Source organism: Marmota marmota, unplaced genomic scaffold, assembly GCF_001458135.2.
Source record: "Marmota marmota marmota unplaced genomic scaffold, marMar, whole genome shotgun sequence".
NCBI lineage: Eukaryota > Metazoa > Chordata > Mammalia > Rodentia > Sciuridae > Marmota > Marmota marmota.
Window position 1 is genome coordinate 182,418 of NW_026005734.1, and position 16,057 is coordinate 198,474.

Sequence of the window (16,057 nt, forward strand, 5' to 3'; positions counted from 1 at the left end):
CATGCTGGGCACGTTCCTGCCACTCTGACACCCTCCCAGGTGCAGGGAGGAAGGGCTTGGAGGAGGCAGGGCTGGGCTCAGGAGGGTGGGCTCCCCCTCTGACAGCCTTCCAGCTCCCCTGAAACCACCTGCTCTCCTCTCACAGGTAAAGCTCCACTTGGGTTCAAGACAGGGACACATCTCAGGAGCACAGAGGACCTGGGCAGCCTGACCTCAGCCTCTCCAGATATCAGAAGAGCCTCACCCACATGCAAATTCCTCCTCCTGCTCTGGGTTCAAAGGCCCTCTGGGCTGTGGGAGCTCCCAGCTCTCTGCTCAGACAGGGCTGAGGTCTCTGGGAAGGCAGGTGTGGTCTAGAAGATGAGGCTGCTGGGTCTTGTCCTGTGCCTGGTCACAGCTCCCCAAGGTGAGTGTCCCCAGTGTCATACCTGGGTCCATGGGGAGGTTGTGACTGCAGGTGACTAACAGGGTGTGACTGTTCTTGTCCCCAGGTGTCCTGTGCCAGGTGCAGCTGCAGGAGTCAGGACCTGGCCTAGTGAAGCCCTCGCAGACCCTGTCCCTCACCTGTGCTGTCTCTGGATTCTCCATCACAACCAGTTACTACTGCTGGGAGTGGATCCGTCAGCCCCCAGGACAGGGGCTGGAATGGATAGGGGACATATGTTATAATGGTAACACTTACTACAGCCCATCCCTCAAGAGCCGAGTGTCCATCTCCAGAGACACGTCCAAGAACCAGTTCTCCCTGCAGCTGAGCTCCCTGACCACTGAGGACACGGCCACCTATTACTGTGCCAGAGACACAGTGAGGGGACCTCAGCGTGAGACCAGACACAAACCTCCTGCAGGGTGCTCAGGGCCAGCAGGGGGCGCCCAGCACACAGGAGTCAGGTCAGCCCAGGAGCAGGTGCAGAGGGAGGAGGGAACTTGACCCCATTCCTGAGCCTCCTCACCAGCCAGCTCCTCCTGAGAGCCCCAGCTATGGGGGTCCTAGAGAAGCCTCCTCCCCTGGACACCACTCATTTCCCTCCAGGTGAGGTGTGTCAGGTGTGCTCTGCTTCAGCAGAGGCTGCACAATCTCCTCTCTAGCTGAGGCTTTCTGTGCAATGACAGGCACTGCTCATGGCCATCACGTGAGCTCTGAGGACACTTCATGGCTTGGGGAACTCCCTCCACTCTCAGAAGGGTCTGGATGATCTCCTGCCCAGTGTCCCTCCAAATCCAGTGTTCCCTGTGACATTCCTGTGACTGATCTGTGCACTTGGCACATGTAGAGGTCATAGCCCACACTGTTCCTGAGCCATCCAGCCACAGGGGACCTTTGACAATGACAAGGCACAGTCTGTCTTCTCACAGGTTAATGAACAGATGGTCGAGCCACCATGTAGGTGATAGAGACCATGGATGCAGCTGATAGTGTAAAGCCACCGTCAGCAGGCACAACAAGGTTTCCTCTGTCCCCAAACATAAGCAGGACTGAGCTGAGGGATGCCGACAGGAAGCCCTAAACCTGGTCTAAATGCACAGAACGTGTGTATTCAGAGTGAGCTTTGGTGTATGTGAGCTCTAACCTCATGATGAGACTCTGTGACACCAAAACTCCAACCCATGTCCCCAAAGGGCAGAGGTGCCCCCTCCTCATGCAGCTGTGTGGCCTGTGGACAGGGGTGACCTGAGGAAGGTCTTGAAGAGAAAGGGGCTCCCTTGGCACAGACTCAGATGGGAGGGTGGTCAGCTCTGCATGGACTGTGGCAGCTGCAGGTTGGCTCTGCCACTGGCCTCAGGACCCTGAGACATGCTGTGCCCAGGACCACTCTGACCCCAACAAGGTTGGGAGCTGACTCTGAGTCTGAGAATCCCCAGGACACCTGGCTGCTGGGGGGAAGCAACCTGGAGCCTGGTTACTGCTGGAGCTGGATCCGTCAGCCCCCAGGGAAATGGTTTCCAGCCACTGTGGCTGGACAGCAGGGTCACAGACAGGGACACCCTGGACCCTGTTCCTGCTCACGTCAGTGCCCACCCTGTCCTAGAGCCCAGCTCCAGTCTGGGTGAGGATGAGCATCATCAATGTTTACATCCCTGATTGTCCTAAGCCTGTCCTGGAACATGCCATGAAATAGAATCACTTTATGTATTTTCAAATTATGTTTTGAGAGCTACAGCACTGATTTTATGTAAAACATCTATAATTTGCTAAGTTAAAGTTTTATGTTCTGTATCACCATAAGCCTCTTATGTTTTTATTAATAATAAATCCAAGTTTTAATCACTTTTAATATTCTATTTGAGCATCATAATCATAGAAAAATGGGTGCTTCATTATCACACGTTGGTAGAGGATAAACAGATGGTGAAGAGGAAATGCTTCTGTGTATTCTGTGTGTCTGACATTTCTGTATGGGGCTTACTCCTTTCAATTCATTATCTTTCTTTACACAAAATATAAATGCAATGATTTGCCTTTGTTTTTAAGTCCTTTGTAGCCTGGCAATTAACTCACTATAATCATAATTCTACACTTATTTTTGTTTTTTAGCAAACAAAAATGATATTGCATTTTAATTAAGAAGAATTTCCACAGTGGTGTAGTTTCTGTCTCTCGGGACTTGCTCTGGGGAATCACTATGCTTCTCCCTGATAGTTGCTGGGAGCACTTTTAACATACATGACATCCCTCACTAGCACACAGTTTGTATTTGATTAATTAAGTCTATTTTTATGAGTATAATATATTCACTTAGATACATAAAATAGACTTATGTATTTGACATTGGAATATATTTTGAAAAACATGAATAAGCAATGAGGTGTTGTATATTGTGGTCTTTCTCATGTGAGGGTCTTTGATCACCAACAACACTAAGAATGTCAGCATCTCTCTCCATCAGACACAGAGTGGTGAATCCAGGTGTATTTTCACACTTACACTGAAACCTAGCTCTAGTGAGGCAGAGGACAGCACCCTGACACAGGGGTGCCAGGTGCCATGATGGGTCCCAGGCTGTGCACACCCAGCTGTCCATCACCTGTCCCTCCTGGGTGTGGGGAGCCCACCAGCTGCACTGCCCCAGTCACTGTGAAGCACAGCCTGGCTGTGGGCCACAGGTGCCCTGTGAGCTGCAGAGCCCCAGGACAAGGCCCTCTCTGCACGTGGCCCTCACCACCCACCCTCACCCTCACCCTCCCTGCACCTTCCCATCTCCAGGGGCCACTGTCCTCTCTCTTTCCAGGACCTGATGCAGTAGCTTCCCCACCTGAGGGATGGTGTGGTGATGGTCTCCCTCTGCCTGACCCACTAGGTCCATATGTTCCAGGGCCATGCTCAGTGCCAGGAGGGAGAGCTTGCCACGGTTTGGGGATATATAATATTTCCTAGTCTATGAACAATACATGTTCTTCATCTAGCTATCTCTGATGGACTCATTGGTTGATTGTGAAAGGTTCTTCAATAATCAAGGGTGTGCAAATACTTTCTTGACGTACAGATTCTCTCCTATGGATAATTATTCAGTACCTGGGTGGCTACATCATGGGAAGTTCTGATTTCATTTTTGAGGAAGCTGCACAGTGTTCTCCATGCAGCTGTGGAGTGTGCATTCCCAGCAGTCAACCAGAGCTCCCTGGCCTCCCCTGTGAGCATCTGCCATCTGCTGCCCTGTACAGGGAGCCTTTCCACCAGGGAGGGTTGGAACCTCACTGTGTTTGTCGGCCTTTTTATGGATTCGTGGTATCAAGTATTTTATTTGGTGCTGGGGATTGAACCCAGGGCCCTTTGCATGCAAGGCACACACTCTACCAACTGAGCTATCTCCCTAGCCCTCAAGCAGTTTAATGAATTCTTTCTGTTCATATCTGTGTGCTCATTGAGGAATGCATATGTAGGTCACTTGTCCAAGAGCTGCCAACTGTCGGGTACTTGCTCTGGGTCATCTTTGGCTACTGAGCTGCTGGATTTTCCCACTTAATCAGCATAACTAATACTTGTTGGGGAACAGGCTTCCAGATGCCTTTTCTGCTACTGTGTGGCTGTTCTCCCCCTCTGTAGCTTCCTTTGCTGTGGAGAACCCTGCTCCTTGGTGAATCCCAGTGTCCACTTTGACTCTATGGCCTTTGATTTCAGGTTCTGACCCAAACTCTCCCCTGTATGAGCTCCATGCAGCGTCTCCCAGGTCTCCTTCCAGGGCTGTCTCACCTCAGGAGCTGTCTGTGAGGCCATCACTGATTTGGAGCTGAGGTCTGCACTGGTGAGAGTCAGGGTCCAGTTCCTCCTCCTGCCTGTGGTCGTCCAGTTTTCCCAGATCTGTTCAGTAATGAATTCACCTTCTCCCAATAAGTGCTTGTGGGGTTTTGGTCAAAACCCCGTGGACTGCATCTGTGGGGCCAACCCTGTCCTCTAGTCCCCCTCTGGTCTGTGTGTGGGTTCTGTGCAGGGCCAGCTGTCTGGGCTGCTGTCACCTGTGGTATGTGTTCTGTCCCACTTACTGATTCCTGGTTTTGACCCTTGCACTTTAGGAACCTCGTTAAGGAAGTCGGTGTCTGTGTCAGTACAGAGGAGGGTTGGTGCAATATTTGATTCTAGCCCTTTCAGAGTGTCCAGTCTAATCAGTCAATATCTGATCAACTTTGACTTGACATTTTACAGGGTGAGGGATAGTGACCTATTATATTCTTCTACATATTGATATTCAGTTTTCCCAGCACTCTCTCTTGAAAAGCCTGTAATTTCTGCAACATGATTTTGGAAACTCTGTCAAGTGCCAGATAAGTGCACTTAGGTTGGTCTGTCTCTGTACCTCCTACTCTGTCCCCTTGGTCTCCATGTCTGCTTTGGTGACAGTGCCATGCTGGTTTACTTACTGCAGCTCTGTCAAGTAATTGGAGGTCACATGTTGTCATATCTCCAGGTTCACTCTTCCTGCTTAATCACTTTGCCTACTGTGTGTTGTGACTTCTCCTCACAAATACTAGGACACTCTTCTGGTTCTTTTAAGAAGGTTGTTGGTATTTGTTGGAGATTTCACTGAATCTGTGTGGCATTTGAGGCAATGAAGGGTGTGCAAATACTTTCTTGATATTATTGATTCTGATGATAGCAGAACATGGGGGACCTTCCCATCTCTAAGTTCTTCAAAGTCTCCCTGAGTTATTCAGTATTTCCATTATAGAGATTTTTCACCTCCCCAGTTGAATTTTTCCCCAAGATTTTTAAAGGTCATTTAGAATGAGAACATTTCCTTGATTTCTTTTTTCAGATGACTCATTTTGGAAATACAGGAAAGTGGATTATTTATCTGTGCATGATGTATTTAGCTCTATTGCTACAGTTGTTTATCAGACCTAGAAGCCTTCTGGTGGAGATTTTGGATCTCCTAGGTATTGAATCACATCACCAGCAAGCAGCATATTGAGACTTCTTTCTTTCCTCTGTAACACTTTAATTTCTTTGTCTTGCCTGATGGCTCTGGTTAGAGGTTTTAGGGAATATGGACACAATACCAACTTTCAAATAAACTAAGAGATGTTTTTTAGAAAACATAAAGAAGATTGAAAATCCCCTAACAAACTAAACAAATCAAAAAGAAGAAGATCCAATCAATAGAGATAAAACAGAAGATATTTCTACTGAAATCAAGAAATTAGAAACTATTTTTAAAAATATCCTCCAGTAAACTAGGAAAACGTAAAGAAATCAGCAAAATTCTAAATGCATGTGAACTAGACAAATTGAAGCACAAGAATCTACAAATGTAAAACAGAAAACCATGAAGCAATGAAGCTGAACAGCCATTAAAGACCTTCCACAAGAGGAGAGCCCAGAAGCAGAATGATTTGCAGTTGATTCTAAGAGACATTAACAAAGAGATGAGGTCAACCTCCTCATGTGGTTCCATGAAATGAAAAAGAAGGAAACACCAAAAAAAATCCTCCTGTAAAATCAATAACACCCAGATACCAAAACCAGACATAGACACATCCAGGAGAGAAAAGACTTCAGACCAACATCACTGGTGGACAGAGATGAGAGACTCCTTAATAAAATATTGGCACCCTGCACTCAAGGACACACGAGAAGGTGGGGACCATGATCAGTGGGTTTCTCCACAGGGTCAGGAGGTTGGCTCAACATAGAGATCAATAATGTCATATCCATCTGTGAGTCACCACATGAATAGAGGTGGGGACAAGAGTCACACCATCACATCATCAGAGGCAGAAAAAGAATATGACAGAGTCCAGTACCTCATAGTGTTTAAAAGACTGGAGAAACTAGAGGTACAAGGGCCTTACCTCAACCTCATCAAGGCTACATGTGACAAACCCAAGGCCACTACCATACTAAACGGAGATGACCTCAAAACAGTTCCTCCAAGCTCAGGACAGGACAAGGATGTCCACTCTCCCACTCTGATTCTGCGAGGCGCCTGCACTCCACACTTTGACACAGGAGCATTGTCACATGAACAACATGTAGAGCAGCATTATTGAGGCTCAAGTGACTACCCTGTGGTCACCAGGGACAGAGGTTTGGAAGCTCAGAGGACCCTGGGGAGTCTTTTCCATCAACTCAGAGATATTTCAGGGGGATTCACTGATTAGGACCACCCTCAGGATTCTGTGTAGAGCAAGCACCGAGATAGTCCAGGGTTCATATGATGGACACCTGGTGAACCTCAGGCTCATGGTCCTCCTGGATCCCAAGGAGTCCATAAGACTCAGCACTGTCCTCTGGCACTTTTGCTGCTTGTAAATAGAAGGTGAAGGGCTGAGGATCAGGTGAGGTTCCAGCAGGGGGACAAGTAGCCCTTCTGGGTCACCACAGCAGCTGAGCACTAGTGAGTGGCAGGGGACCCTCTGACCAGCCTTCTCACTAGGCCCTGTCCTTGCCAAAGTCTGCCCACCCCAGACCTTGCACCTGAGAATAGGAGCCTGACTTCCCATGTCCTGCCTCAGATTCCAGGTGGCCCTGCACCTGAATTGTCCACAGCAACCCTCTGTGGGGCAGAGAGTAGGCCTCATGACATCCAGGGAGGAAGTGTGACGAACCTTGTGCCTGGAGCTGCTTGAGAGGGTGACTCAGATGTCATCCACTGCTGCCCTGCTGGACTCTGGTTTAGAAAACAGCCACCACCATGACCAGCACAGCCAAGAGCTCTCTGCTGTGGAAGCCCTCACCAGGGCAATTAGGACAGAGTCTAGGGGACTCCAGACCCCAGGGGCCATTAGCGTCAGAGTCAAGTTCTCTCCTTGGTCCTGTGGCCATAGTCTCCCTCCTAATCAATCCTTCTCATTAAATTTGAAGTTGCTATTTGTACAACTGCCAGGTAAGTGAACAGGACCTACCTGCTTCCACACTCAAGTGGAGGGCCAGACGTAGGGCACACATGGCCCCATCCATGTCAATACATCAGAAGGACAGAGGGTAACAGGTCCCCCAAGCTGAGCCAGCAGGGACCCCATCACTTGTCCATGTTGACAAGGGTCATCCTCCTTCCTGGTCACCCTCCCTCCTGGTCATCCTCAGCACTTGGAAGAGGCCCAGGCCCTCACCATGACCTCTGGCCCATGAAGCAGGAGCAGGGCTGCTGGCCCCACAGCTGTGGCTGTGTCCTCTGACTCTCTCCTGTGGTATTTATAACTGTGGGTGCATTGTAGGGAAACAGAGCACTGGGGTTGGTTTCCCATAGTGATTCAGACCTGGATCAGGACCCCCATTTCTGTGGGAGCCCTTCCCCTTCCTGCCCTTCTCCCTCCTGCTCCCCTCCTGGGCTCTGTGGTCTTTCTTCTATGTGTTGCACATGTCTGAGTTGGAGGTTCATGGATGTTCATGAAGGTGGAGTTCACTGTGCCCCTTCACATCAGCTCACAGCATAGATGGTGAGTTCCCTTCTGCTCTCCTCCTTCACCCCTCTGTCCACCCACAGGCCCTTCCTGGACCCACTGATCTCCTTCTCTGTCCACATCACCTCCTCTCCTCTCCCTCTTCCCCAGCTTCCTCAATTGGGAGAGAAGATGGGCCCTTGGCTTCTGCGTCTGGCCTCCTTCATCAGCTTGATGGTCCCAGTTCCACCCGTTTCCCAGCAAATGCTGTCACTCCATTGTCTTCCTGGCTGAAGACCCACTGTGCACACACTCCAAGCTTTCTTCATCTACACCAGCCCCTGTAGGGTGCAGCCCGTCAGAGCTTCTGCTGGAAAGTTGACCATTTCATCTTCATGAAGAGCCAGTGTGGCTTCTCTCCTGGGAAAATCCTTCAAGACCTTGTTTTCCCATGAGATTGTGGGCCCAGGAGATGCCAGCCCTGGCAGTTGTCCACAGGCCTTCCCTGGACAAGGGCATAACCACTTGGTCATTGCTAGGATGGTTCAGGGGATTCCTAGATAACTGCTCAATCCCTGCAAGAAAAGTTACTCCATCCCCATGTTGAACCTGTCCCCAGGGGATAATATCTACCTGTTCCTCCATCCCCATGGTGGCCCAGACCCCAGAGGACAACATCTGACAGGTCCCTCCATCCACATGCTCTCCCTGTCCCCAGTTGATTCTGTGTGACCTTTTACCCCTCCCCGTGCTCACTCTATCTCAAGTGGATAATATATAACATATTGCTGCCTCTGCAGGCTGAACCTGTCCACAGGGCTTGATATCAGAGCTGTCACACCATCTGACACTTGACTGTCCCCAGGTATAATATCTACCTGTTACTGTATTACCATGCTGCCCTGTCCCCAGTGGATAATATCTGACCTGTCCCTCCATCTTCATGCTTGTTAGTCCACAGTAGATGACATCTGACCTGTTACCCCATGCTGGCCTGTACCCAGTGGATGTTATCTGAACATTTACTCCTTCCCCATGCTGGTTCTGTCCACAGTGGATACTATCTGATGTATTACCTGATCCCCAAGCTTGCCTTTCTACAGTGGTAATCCCTGATCTGTTACAGCATCCCCATTTGGCCTGTCCCAGTGGATAATATCTGCATGTATAAAACTAACCCTACCTCATTCAGTTAGAGTGGCATTGGCTGTCCTTAATAATTCATATGCTTCTCTGGTGAAGCCATCTGCCCTTGGCCTTGTCTTTCCTGGGTTTTTGACTCATGATGTGATCTGTGTGTCTGTCCCTGCTCTTCTCAGGCTGCCTGCTGCTCCTAGGCTCAGCTGGGCAGAGTGCACAGTTCTGGAAATGCATGCATCTGCTACTGTATGTCCCCCTGTGGTCAGGGAAAAACAAAGAGGTGGCCCCTTGACCAGTTGTATTCCTAAGGGCTCAGAAACACCTGGTTGAGCAGATGCTATGTCTTTCATTCTCCCCCCTCTGTGTCACCCATAACATAAATTATTCTTTGCTAAATGGTGGCTGAAGAGTCCCATAGGCTCCTTGTTCTTTCCACCTAAGGAGTGCATTCACAGCACCTTGGTCAGGTGTTCCTGGAGCAGCTGGGCCTCCCAGTCCTGGGGGCTGCATGGTGCTGGGGCCAGTCTGGCAGCCTGGACAGCTGAGGGGCAGCTGGCAGAGCAGCAGAGGTGCAGTGTCCATCTGTCCCCAAGGGCTGCCTGGGGTGGCCCCCAGCAGGCCCAGGTCAGCAGTGCAGCAGGCCCCATGAGTGCAGAGGTGGCTGTCAGATTAGAGGACAGCACAGGGCAGGCAGCACCTGGGGACAAGGGTGAGATGCTCTCAGCACCCAGGGCTGGCTTTGCACCTCCACGGGGACTCTGTGCAGTGGCTGCTCAGGGCCTGGTCAGCTGCCCTGGGGACCTTGTTAGGGGTTACAGGTTCCTGCAATGCCACCTGGGGTCCTGGGAAAGGTGTGTGGCCTTTACAGCTGGCCCTGGTCTCAGCATGCCCTGTCAGTCAGTGAGGGCCCAAGGCTCTTCCCCCCTTTGTACAAGTGTGGACTTATGGCCAGCTGCGTCCTGTGTCTGCAGGTGGATGGACAGCTCCTCCCTGACCAGCACACAGCTGGGTAGGGAGGCTGAAGGGAGCAGCCAGCCAGCTGCTTCCCAGGACCCTGGGTGGTTCCCTGCATGGCTCTGTGCAGTGGAGCCTGGTGTGGAGCCCAGGCTGGCTCTGCTCTGTCCCCACCACTGCTGGGGCCTGTTTCCCAGAAGTTCCCAAACTGTGCTGAGGGCTAGGGGCTCAGTGGCTCCAGCAGCACAGGTACCTCTTGTCAGGGGTGAAGGATGATTGACAGCTGCTTGTGTGGCAGGGCCTTGGCAGACACGGTGGTGGTCCTGGACAGCAACAGCCTGGACACACCTCACCCCTACCTGCACATGAGCCTCTTACACAATCAGTTATTTCCCTGGGATCTTTATGTCAATATGAAATGAGGTGATTAAATCCCTGGAAACTGACCAGGTGGAAGGATTACCAGGACCAGGAATTTGCTGTCATGGTTCACATATGAGGTGGCCCACAAGCCCACGTGTGAGACAAGGGTGAGAGGACTAGATTACCAGAGCTCAAGCTTAAAGTGGATTAATCCACTAACATGGATTGACTTGCAGCAACTGTAGGCAGGTGGGGTGTGGCTGGAATACTTGGGTCACTGGGGTGTGACTTTGGGGGACACTCTGTGTCCCTGTTGTATGGAGCTCACATGCTTCCTGGTGGCCATGTTCTGAACTGCTTTCCTCCTCCACTCCCTTCTGCCATGGTGTTCTCCCTCCCTGGCCAGAGCTAAGGACTTGCGACGTTGCACTCCAACCTCCTAAGTCATGACCCAAGGGAAGCTTTTCCTTCTCTGTGCAAGATGCTCTCAAAATTTCGGTCAGGTGACAAAAAAATGTCAAAATTTTGATATGATTTTAGGAGGTTTTTTTATGGACATATCATACTTCCAGTAACTTTTTTCTGATTTTCACCAACACATTTTGCTGAACGGTAAAAGCAAACAAGCCCTGGCACAGATGGGAGAGTTGAGGTGGGGAAGACTGTCACACCAAGGGCTCCACCATCCCCAGATCAGAGAACAGGATCATCTGAAGGTGTCTCCTGTTTGTTATGCCTAGAAAAACCTACCAGGTTATGGGGTCTGCCTAGAAGAACAACTTTCTAATCAAATGATTTGCTAGGACTTGGAAACTTCACCAAGTGGCTCACCTGGATATGAAGGGGGTAAAAACACGGAGACCAGCAGGTCTTACCTAAGCCACCACAGGACCAGGAGGTGGGTGCTGCAGGCCCAGTGTTTGCAGGGAGTTCATGGTCAACACCACAGGGAACAAGGAGAGGAGCCCACATGTCTTATTAGTGTGCTGTGCTCACCCAGTTAGGCACGAGGTCAATTCCTGAACCTCATCAGGTCAGCAACTCCACCTGCCCTCTCAGTGACCCCACCTCACTAAAGACAGTGTCCACTGTTCTCTCCAAATGCTGGGCTGTGGGCAAGGCAGGTCTCACTGCAGGGATGCTGCACAGGGAAGGGACTGGGCCTCCTCCCTCACCCAGCCTGCCCTGCATGCCGTCCTGTCTGCTGTCAGCCTGGCTCTGCTGCTCTGGGGCACTCAGGGGCTCTCAGCCTCAGGCTGCAGCTGAGAGCTGCCTCTGCTCCCAGGACTCTCCCCTGGCCCAGCACCTCCATCCTGTCCTCTCCTGGTGGAGACCAGAGGGCAGGACAGGTGAGGGGAAGAGCTCAGGGCAGATTCCCACCCACTGCTGTCCACAGGCATTGGCTGGACAGTCAGGAGGACAAGCAGGGCAGAGGGTGGGGCAGGGCAGTGGGCACACAGCAGGAAGCCCCTCCCCTCCTGAGACCCTGCTCCCTCCTCTCCTGCTCAGTCTGTAGCCCCCAAATCTCACAGAGATGAAAGAGAAGAACTCGTCCTGAGAACAAAGGGGGGCTCTTCTCCTGGATGTGGGGAACCCCATCCTCAGCCCTGGGCTCTGTTCAGTCATCACTGAGGGCTTCTCCTTCAGGGCTGGGAGGTGAACCTGGGCCTCTTGCATGCTGGGCACGTTCCTGCCACTCTGACACCCTCCCAGGAGCAGGGAGGAAGGGCTTGGAGGAGGCAGGGCTGGGCTCAGGAGGGTGGGCTCCCCCTCTGACAGCCTTCCAGCACCCCTGAAACCACCTGCTCTCCTCTCACAGGTAAAGCTCCACTTGGGTTCAAGACAGGGACACATCTCAGGAGCACAGAGGACCTGGGCAGCCTGACCTCAGCCTCTCCAGATATCAGAAGAGCCTCACCCACATGCAAATTCCTCCTCCTGCTCTGGGTTCAAAGGCCCTCTGGGCTGTGGGAGCTCCCAGCTCTCTGCTCAGACAGGGCTGAGGTCTCTGGGAAGGCAGGTGTGGTCTAGAAGATGAGGCTGCTGGGTCTTGTCCTGTGCCTGGTCACAGCTCCCCAAGGTGAGTGTCCCCAGTGTCAGACCTGGGTCCATGGGGAGGTTGTGACTGCATGTGACTGACAGGGTGTGACTGTTCTTGTCCCCAGGTGTCCTGTGCCAGGTGCAGCTGCAGGAGTCAGGACCTGGCCTGGTGAAGCCCTCGCAGACCCTGTCCCTCACCTGTGCTGTCTCTGGATTCTCCATCACAACTAGTGATTACTGGTGGAGCTGGATCCGACAGCCCCCAGGGAAGGGGCTGGAGTACATAGGGTACATAAGTTATGGTGGTAGCACTTACTATAGCCCATCCCTCAAGAGCCGAGTGTCCATCTCCAGAGACACTTCCAAGAACCAGTTCTCCCTGCAGCTGAGCTCCCTGACCACTGAGGACACAGCCACCTATTACTGTGCCAGAACCACAGTGAGGGGACCTCAGTGTGAGCCCAGACACAAACCTCCCTGCTACTCACCTAGGGCCAGCAGGGGGCGCTCAGCACACAGAACTCAGGTCAGCCCAGAAGCAGCTGCAGATGTGAGTTGGGGCATGTTTCCTCCATCTGGAGGCCTGTCCATGTACCAGCTTCCCAGGGGGTCTCTGTGGCCTTGTGGTCTCTACATATCTTTGATGTGTCTAAAGATAATCATTCTGTTTTTGTGATGTTCTTTTTCTTTTGAAATAGTGCATCTTACATATATTTATTATAGGTTTTCATTTTGACATAGTCACATATATTCATTGTCTATAAAACCTCTGTTGCTCTCACAGCACCTCCTTTTAAATTTTCCTCCTACTTCCCATTACTTAACCTACTGACCTTTCTTCCAATTTTCATTAAATTTACACTGTGTGTGTGTGTGTGTGTGTGTGTATGTGTGTGTGTGTATGTGTGTGTGTGTATGTGTGTGTGTGTGTGTGTGTGTGTGTGTGTGTGTGAAACTCACAGTGGTTCACTCCCACAGGTGCAGGACTCCCACGTGTGCAGAATTGACCAATAATATCTGCTCAGCTCACTCCTGGCCCCTCCCTTCTCCTGTCCCTCCTCCCTCACCCTTAGTCACTTCCTGATCCCCACTGATCTATACTCTTGGGGATCCCCTTCCTTTATCTCCCTTATTTGTGGCAGCTCCCACAGAGGACAGCCAACACTCACCTGACTCCCTGAGGCTCTCTCATTCCTCTTCCCTAATGTCCTCCAGCTCCGTCCACTCACCATCATCTCACTCCTCCTATTGGCTGAGCAGAGCTGCAGTGTTGGTACATGACCCACATTTCCTTTATCCATCCACTAGTGAAGGGCACCTGGGCTGGTTGCATAACCTGGTCTTGGGAATTGCACTGTATAAGCCCTGCAGTGGCCATGTCCCTGCACTGTGCTGACTTGGGTCTTTGGGGTAAATACCAAGCAGCAGGAGAGCTGGGTCCCACGGTGGCTTCCTCCCTGTTGTTCTGAGGGGTCTCCACCTGCTCTCCTCAGGGTGGTTCTCATCTGCTGTGCCACCAAGGTGTGAGGGTCCTCTCCCCAGGTTTCCTCCAGCACCTGTTATTACTTGTATTCTTGATAACTGTCATTCTGTGGTCATGGGATGCCATGCGCACACAGGACAACCAATACTCGGTCACCTTCCTGGAGAGTGTAATCTAGCCTGGTTGACTCAGCACCCTGACCAGGGCAGGGACACATGAAGAGATGGCAGACCTTGCTGGAAGGTGGACCACAGAATAAAGCTTGAAAATTGACCACCTGTGTCTACAGGTGGCTGGACAGTTCCTCCCTGACACAGCACACAGCTGGGGAGGGAGGCTGAAGGGAGCAGCCAGACAGCTGCTTCCTAGGACTCTGGGTGGGGTCCCTGCATGGCTCTGTGCAGTGGAGCCTGGTGTGGAGCCCAGGCTGGCTCTGCTCTGTCCCCACCACTGCTGGGGCCTGTTCCCCAGAAGTTCCCAAACTCTGCTGAGGGCTGAGGGCTCAGGAGCTCCAGCAGCACAGATGCCCCCTGTCAGGGGTGAAGGATGATTGACAGCTCCTTGTCTGGCAGAGGCACTGGCAGCACCTGCACAAAGGGCTCCACCTGAGTGTTGCTTCAGCAGAGGTCCTGCCTGTCACCCATATGCTCTGTGTGGTGGGGCAGGATGAGCCCTCCCTCCCTGCACAGTGCTCTGTCCTGCACCAGTGGCCATAGACTGACCCAGGCCTAAGGGCAAGGAGAAGAGCAGGGGCCTCTGCAGCTCCCTCATCCAATATGTCAGCATCCCAAGAAACTGGTCACGTAAACGGAAATGCAATTATCACATGTGCTAAAGTGTCTGGATGTTTTAAGTTCAAAAACAAACAAAAATCATCCTTTCTAAAAATCTTAATTGTAACTCAATTACGGATTTACATTTGAATTAGGAGCCCACATTTTTTCCAAAGAGAAGAGGATAAATTTTAATGTCTCGTGCAGGTACTGATTTTTATATATAACTCAAAAATCCAAAGCATGAAATAAAAATTTACCAAGCATGAACTTGCAACCCTACAAGGTGAAGAAGTCTTGGAGACTTCGAGTTTTCCCAGCAGGCACTGAGTGCTCAAGTCATGGCCTTTCAATAATTTCTGTGCTTCTGCAAAGAGCTGCTGACTACACTCCTGGGCTTTTTCCCTGTCATGCTTTTTATTATTTTTCTGTATACTTTACTCACTTCTAGGAAAGTTTTTTAAGGTTATTATTGTGGAATAGCACAGGTAACCGTGAAATTAAAAGAATTATAATAATTGACTGTAGTGGATTGAAATGTGTTAATGTCATAATAGTGAATTCCATGGTCCCAAAATGAATTTCCAAACAATAATAACTTTGGGTCTAATGTTCCTAAAATTAAAATTTTAAAGGTCCACTAACTTACAACATAATTTTCTAGCATTTATTTAAAGTCAGTAAAAGTACAAACAATTACATTACTATCAAGAGGTAAATTGAGGAAACTCACAAACACACAGAGCATTTCTGGGTTACTTGCACAGCAACACACACTCAGACCCACAAACTCAACTGCAAGCCCACACTCTCACCTTAGTTTACCCAGAGGAGCAGATGACGAAACTCGTAAAGAGCGAGGTCAAGAGCTCACTGCATGAATGCCAGCACTTTGGTTTTCTCTGCGTCCCCAGCTCCATAGCTCTGCTCCTTTGAAATCCTGTCTGAAATCTGGATCTAAAGTGAGACCCCAGGACTGCAGGGCGACCTCGCTGACCTCAAGCTGCCCACACTGTGAAGGTCAGGAGCAGCTCTATGGAGACCATGCACAGGTACAAACAGACATCTCCTCATTCACTGGGAGGTTCCACAATCCCTGTGTGTGCCCAGAAGCAAGGGGCCTGTGCACTTCTCAGGAAGCAGAGCTGCAGCCAATGCAGACACATGGGAACTGAAACCTCTGCACTGTCTCTACCTCAGGCCTCATCAGAGCTGCAAGGAGGAACACAGGGCACAGGGATTGTAAATAGAGGGAATTTAAATATGGGAGACACACACCTCCCACCTCCTGAATTCAGGGGTGGGTCAGGTCCAGCACCCCAGGAGCTGGCCCAGGAGATCTGGCTGCTGTTGCTGTTGCTGGCTCTATTCTGCAGTGAGCTTCCAGGAGGAACACCTGCTGCCTTTCCCTCAGGCCTGGCCTTCCCTGGAGGACACGTCCACATTCTCTGTCCACAGTCACTCCCTGTTCCTGGGTAATTCTTCT

At 50.8% G+C, this 16,057-nt stretch overlaps 2 gene segments (V, D, J or C); both read left to right on the forward strand.

The window, feature by feature from the left end:
- Positions 1 to 247: 247 nt before the first annotated feature.
- Positions 248 to 931, forward strand: LOC107160895. The segment is given in 2 exon segments: positions 248 to 406; positions 492 to 931. Coding segments are annotated over 2 exon segments (486 nt in total).
- An 11,265-nt stretch (positions 932 to 12,196) lies between these two features.
- The window catches only part of LOC107160896, a 12,940-nt gene continuing 9,079 nt past the window's right edge, over positions 12,197 to 16,057 (forward strand). The window contains 2 exon segments of the V gene segment in view: positions 12,197 to 12,355; positions 12,441 to 12,770. Coding sequence covers positions 12,310 to 12,355; positions 12,441 to 12,770 — 376 coding nt within the window.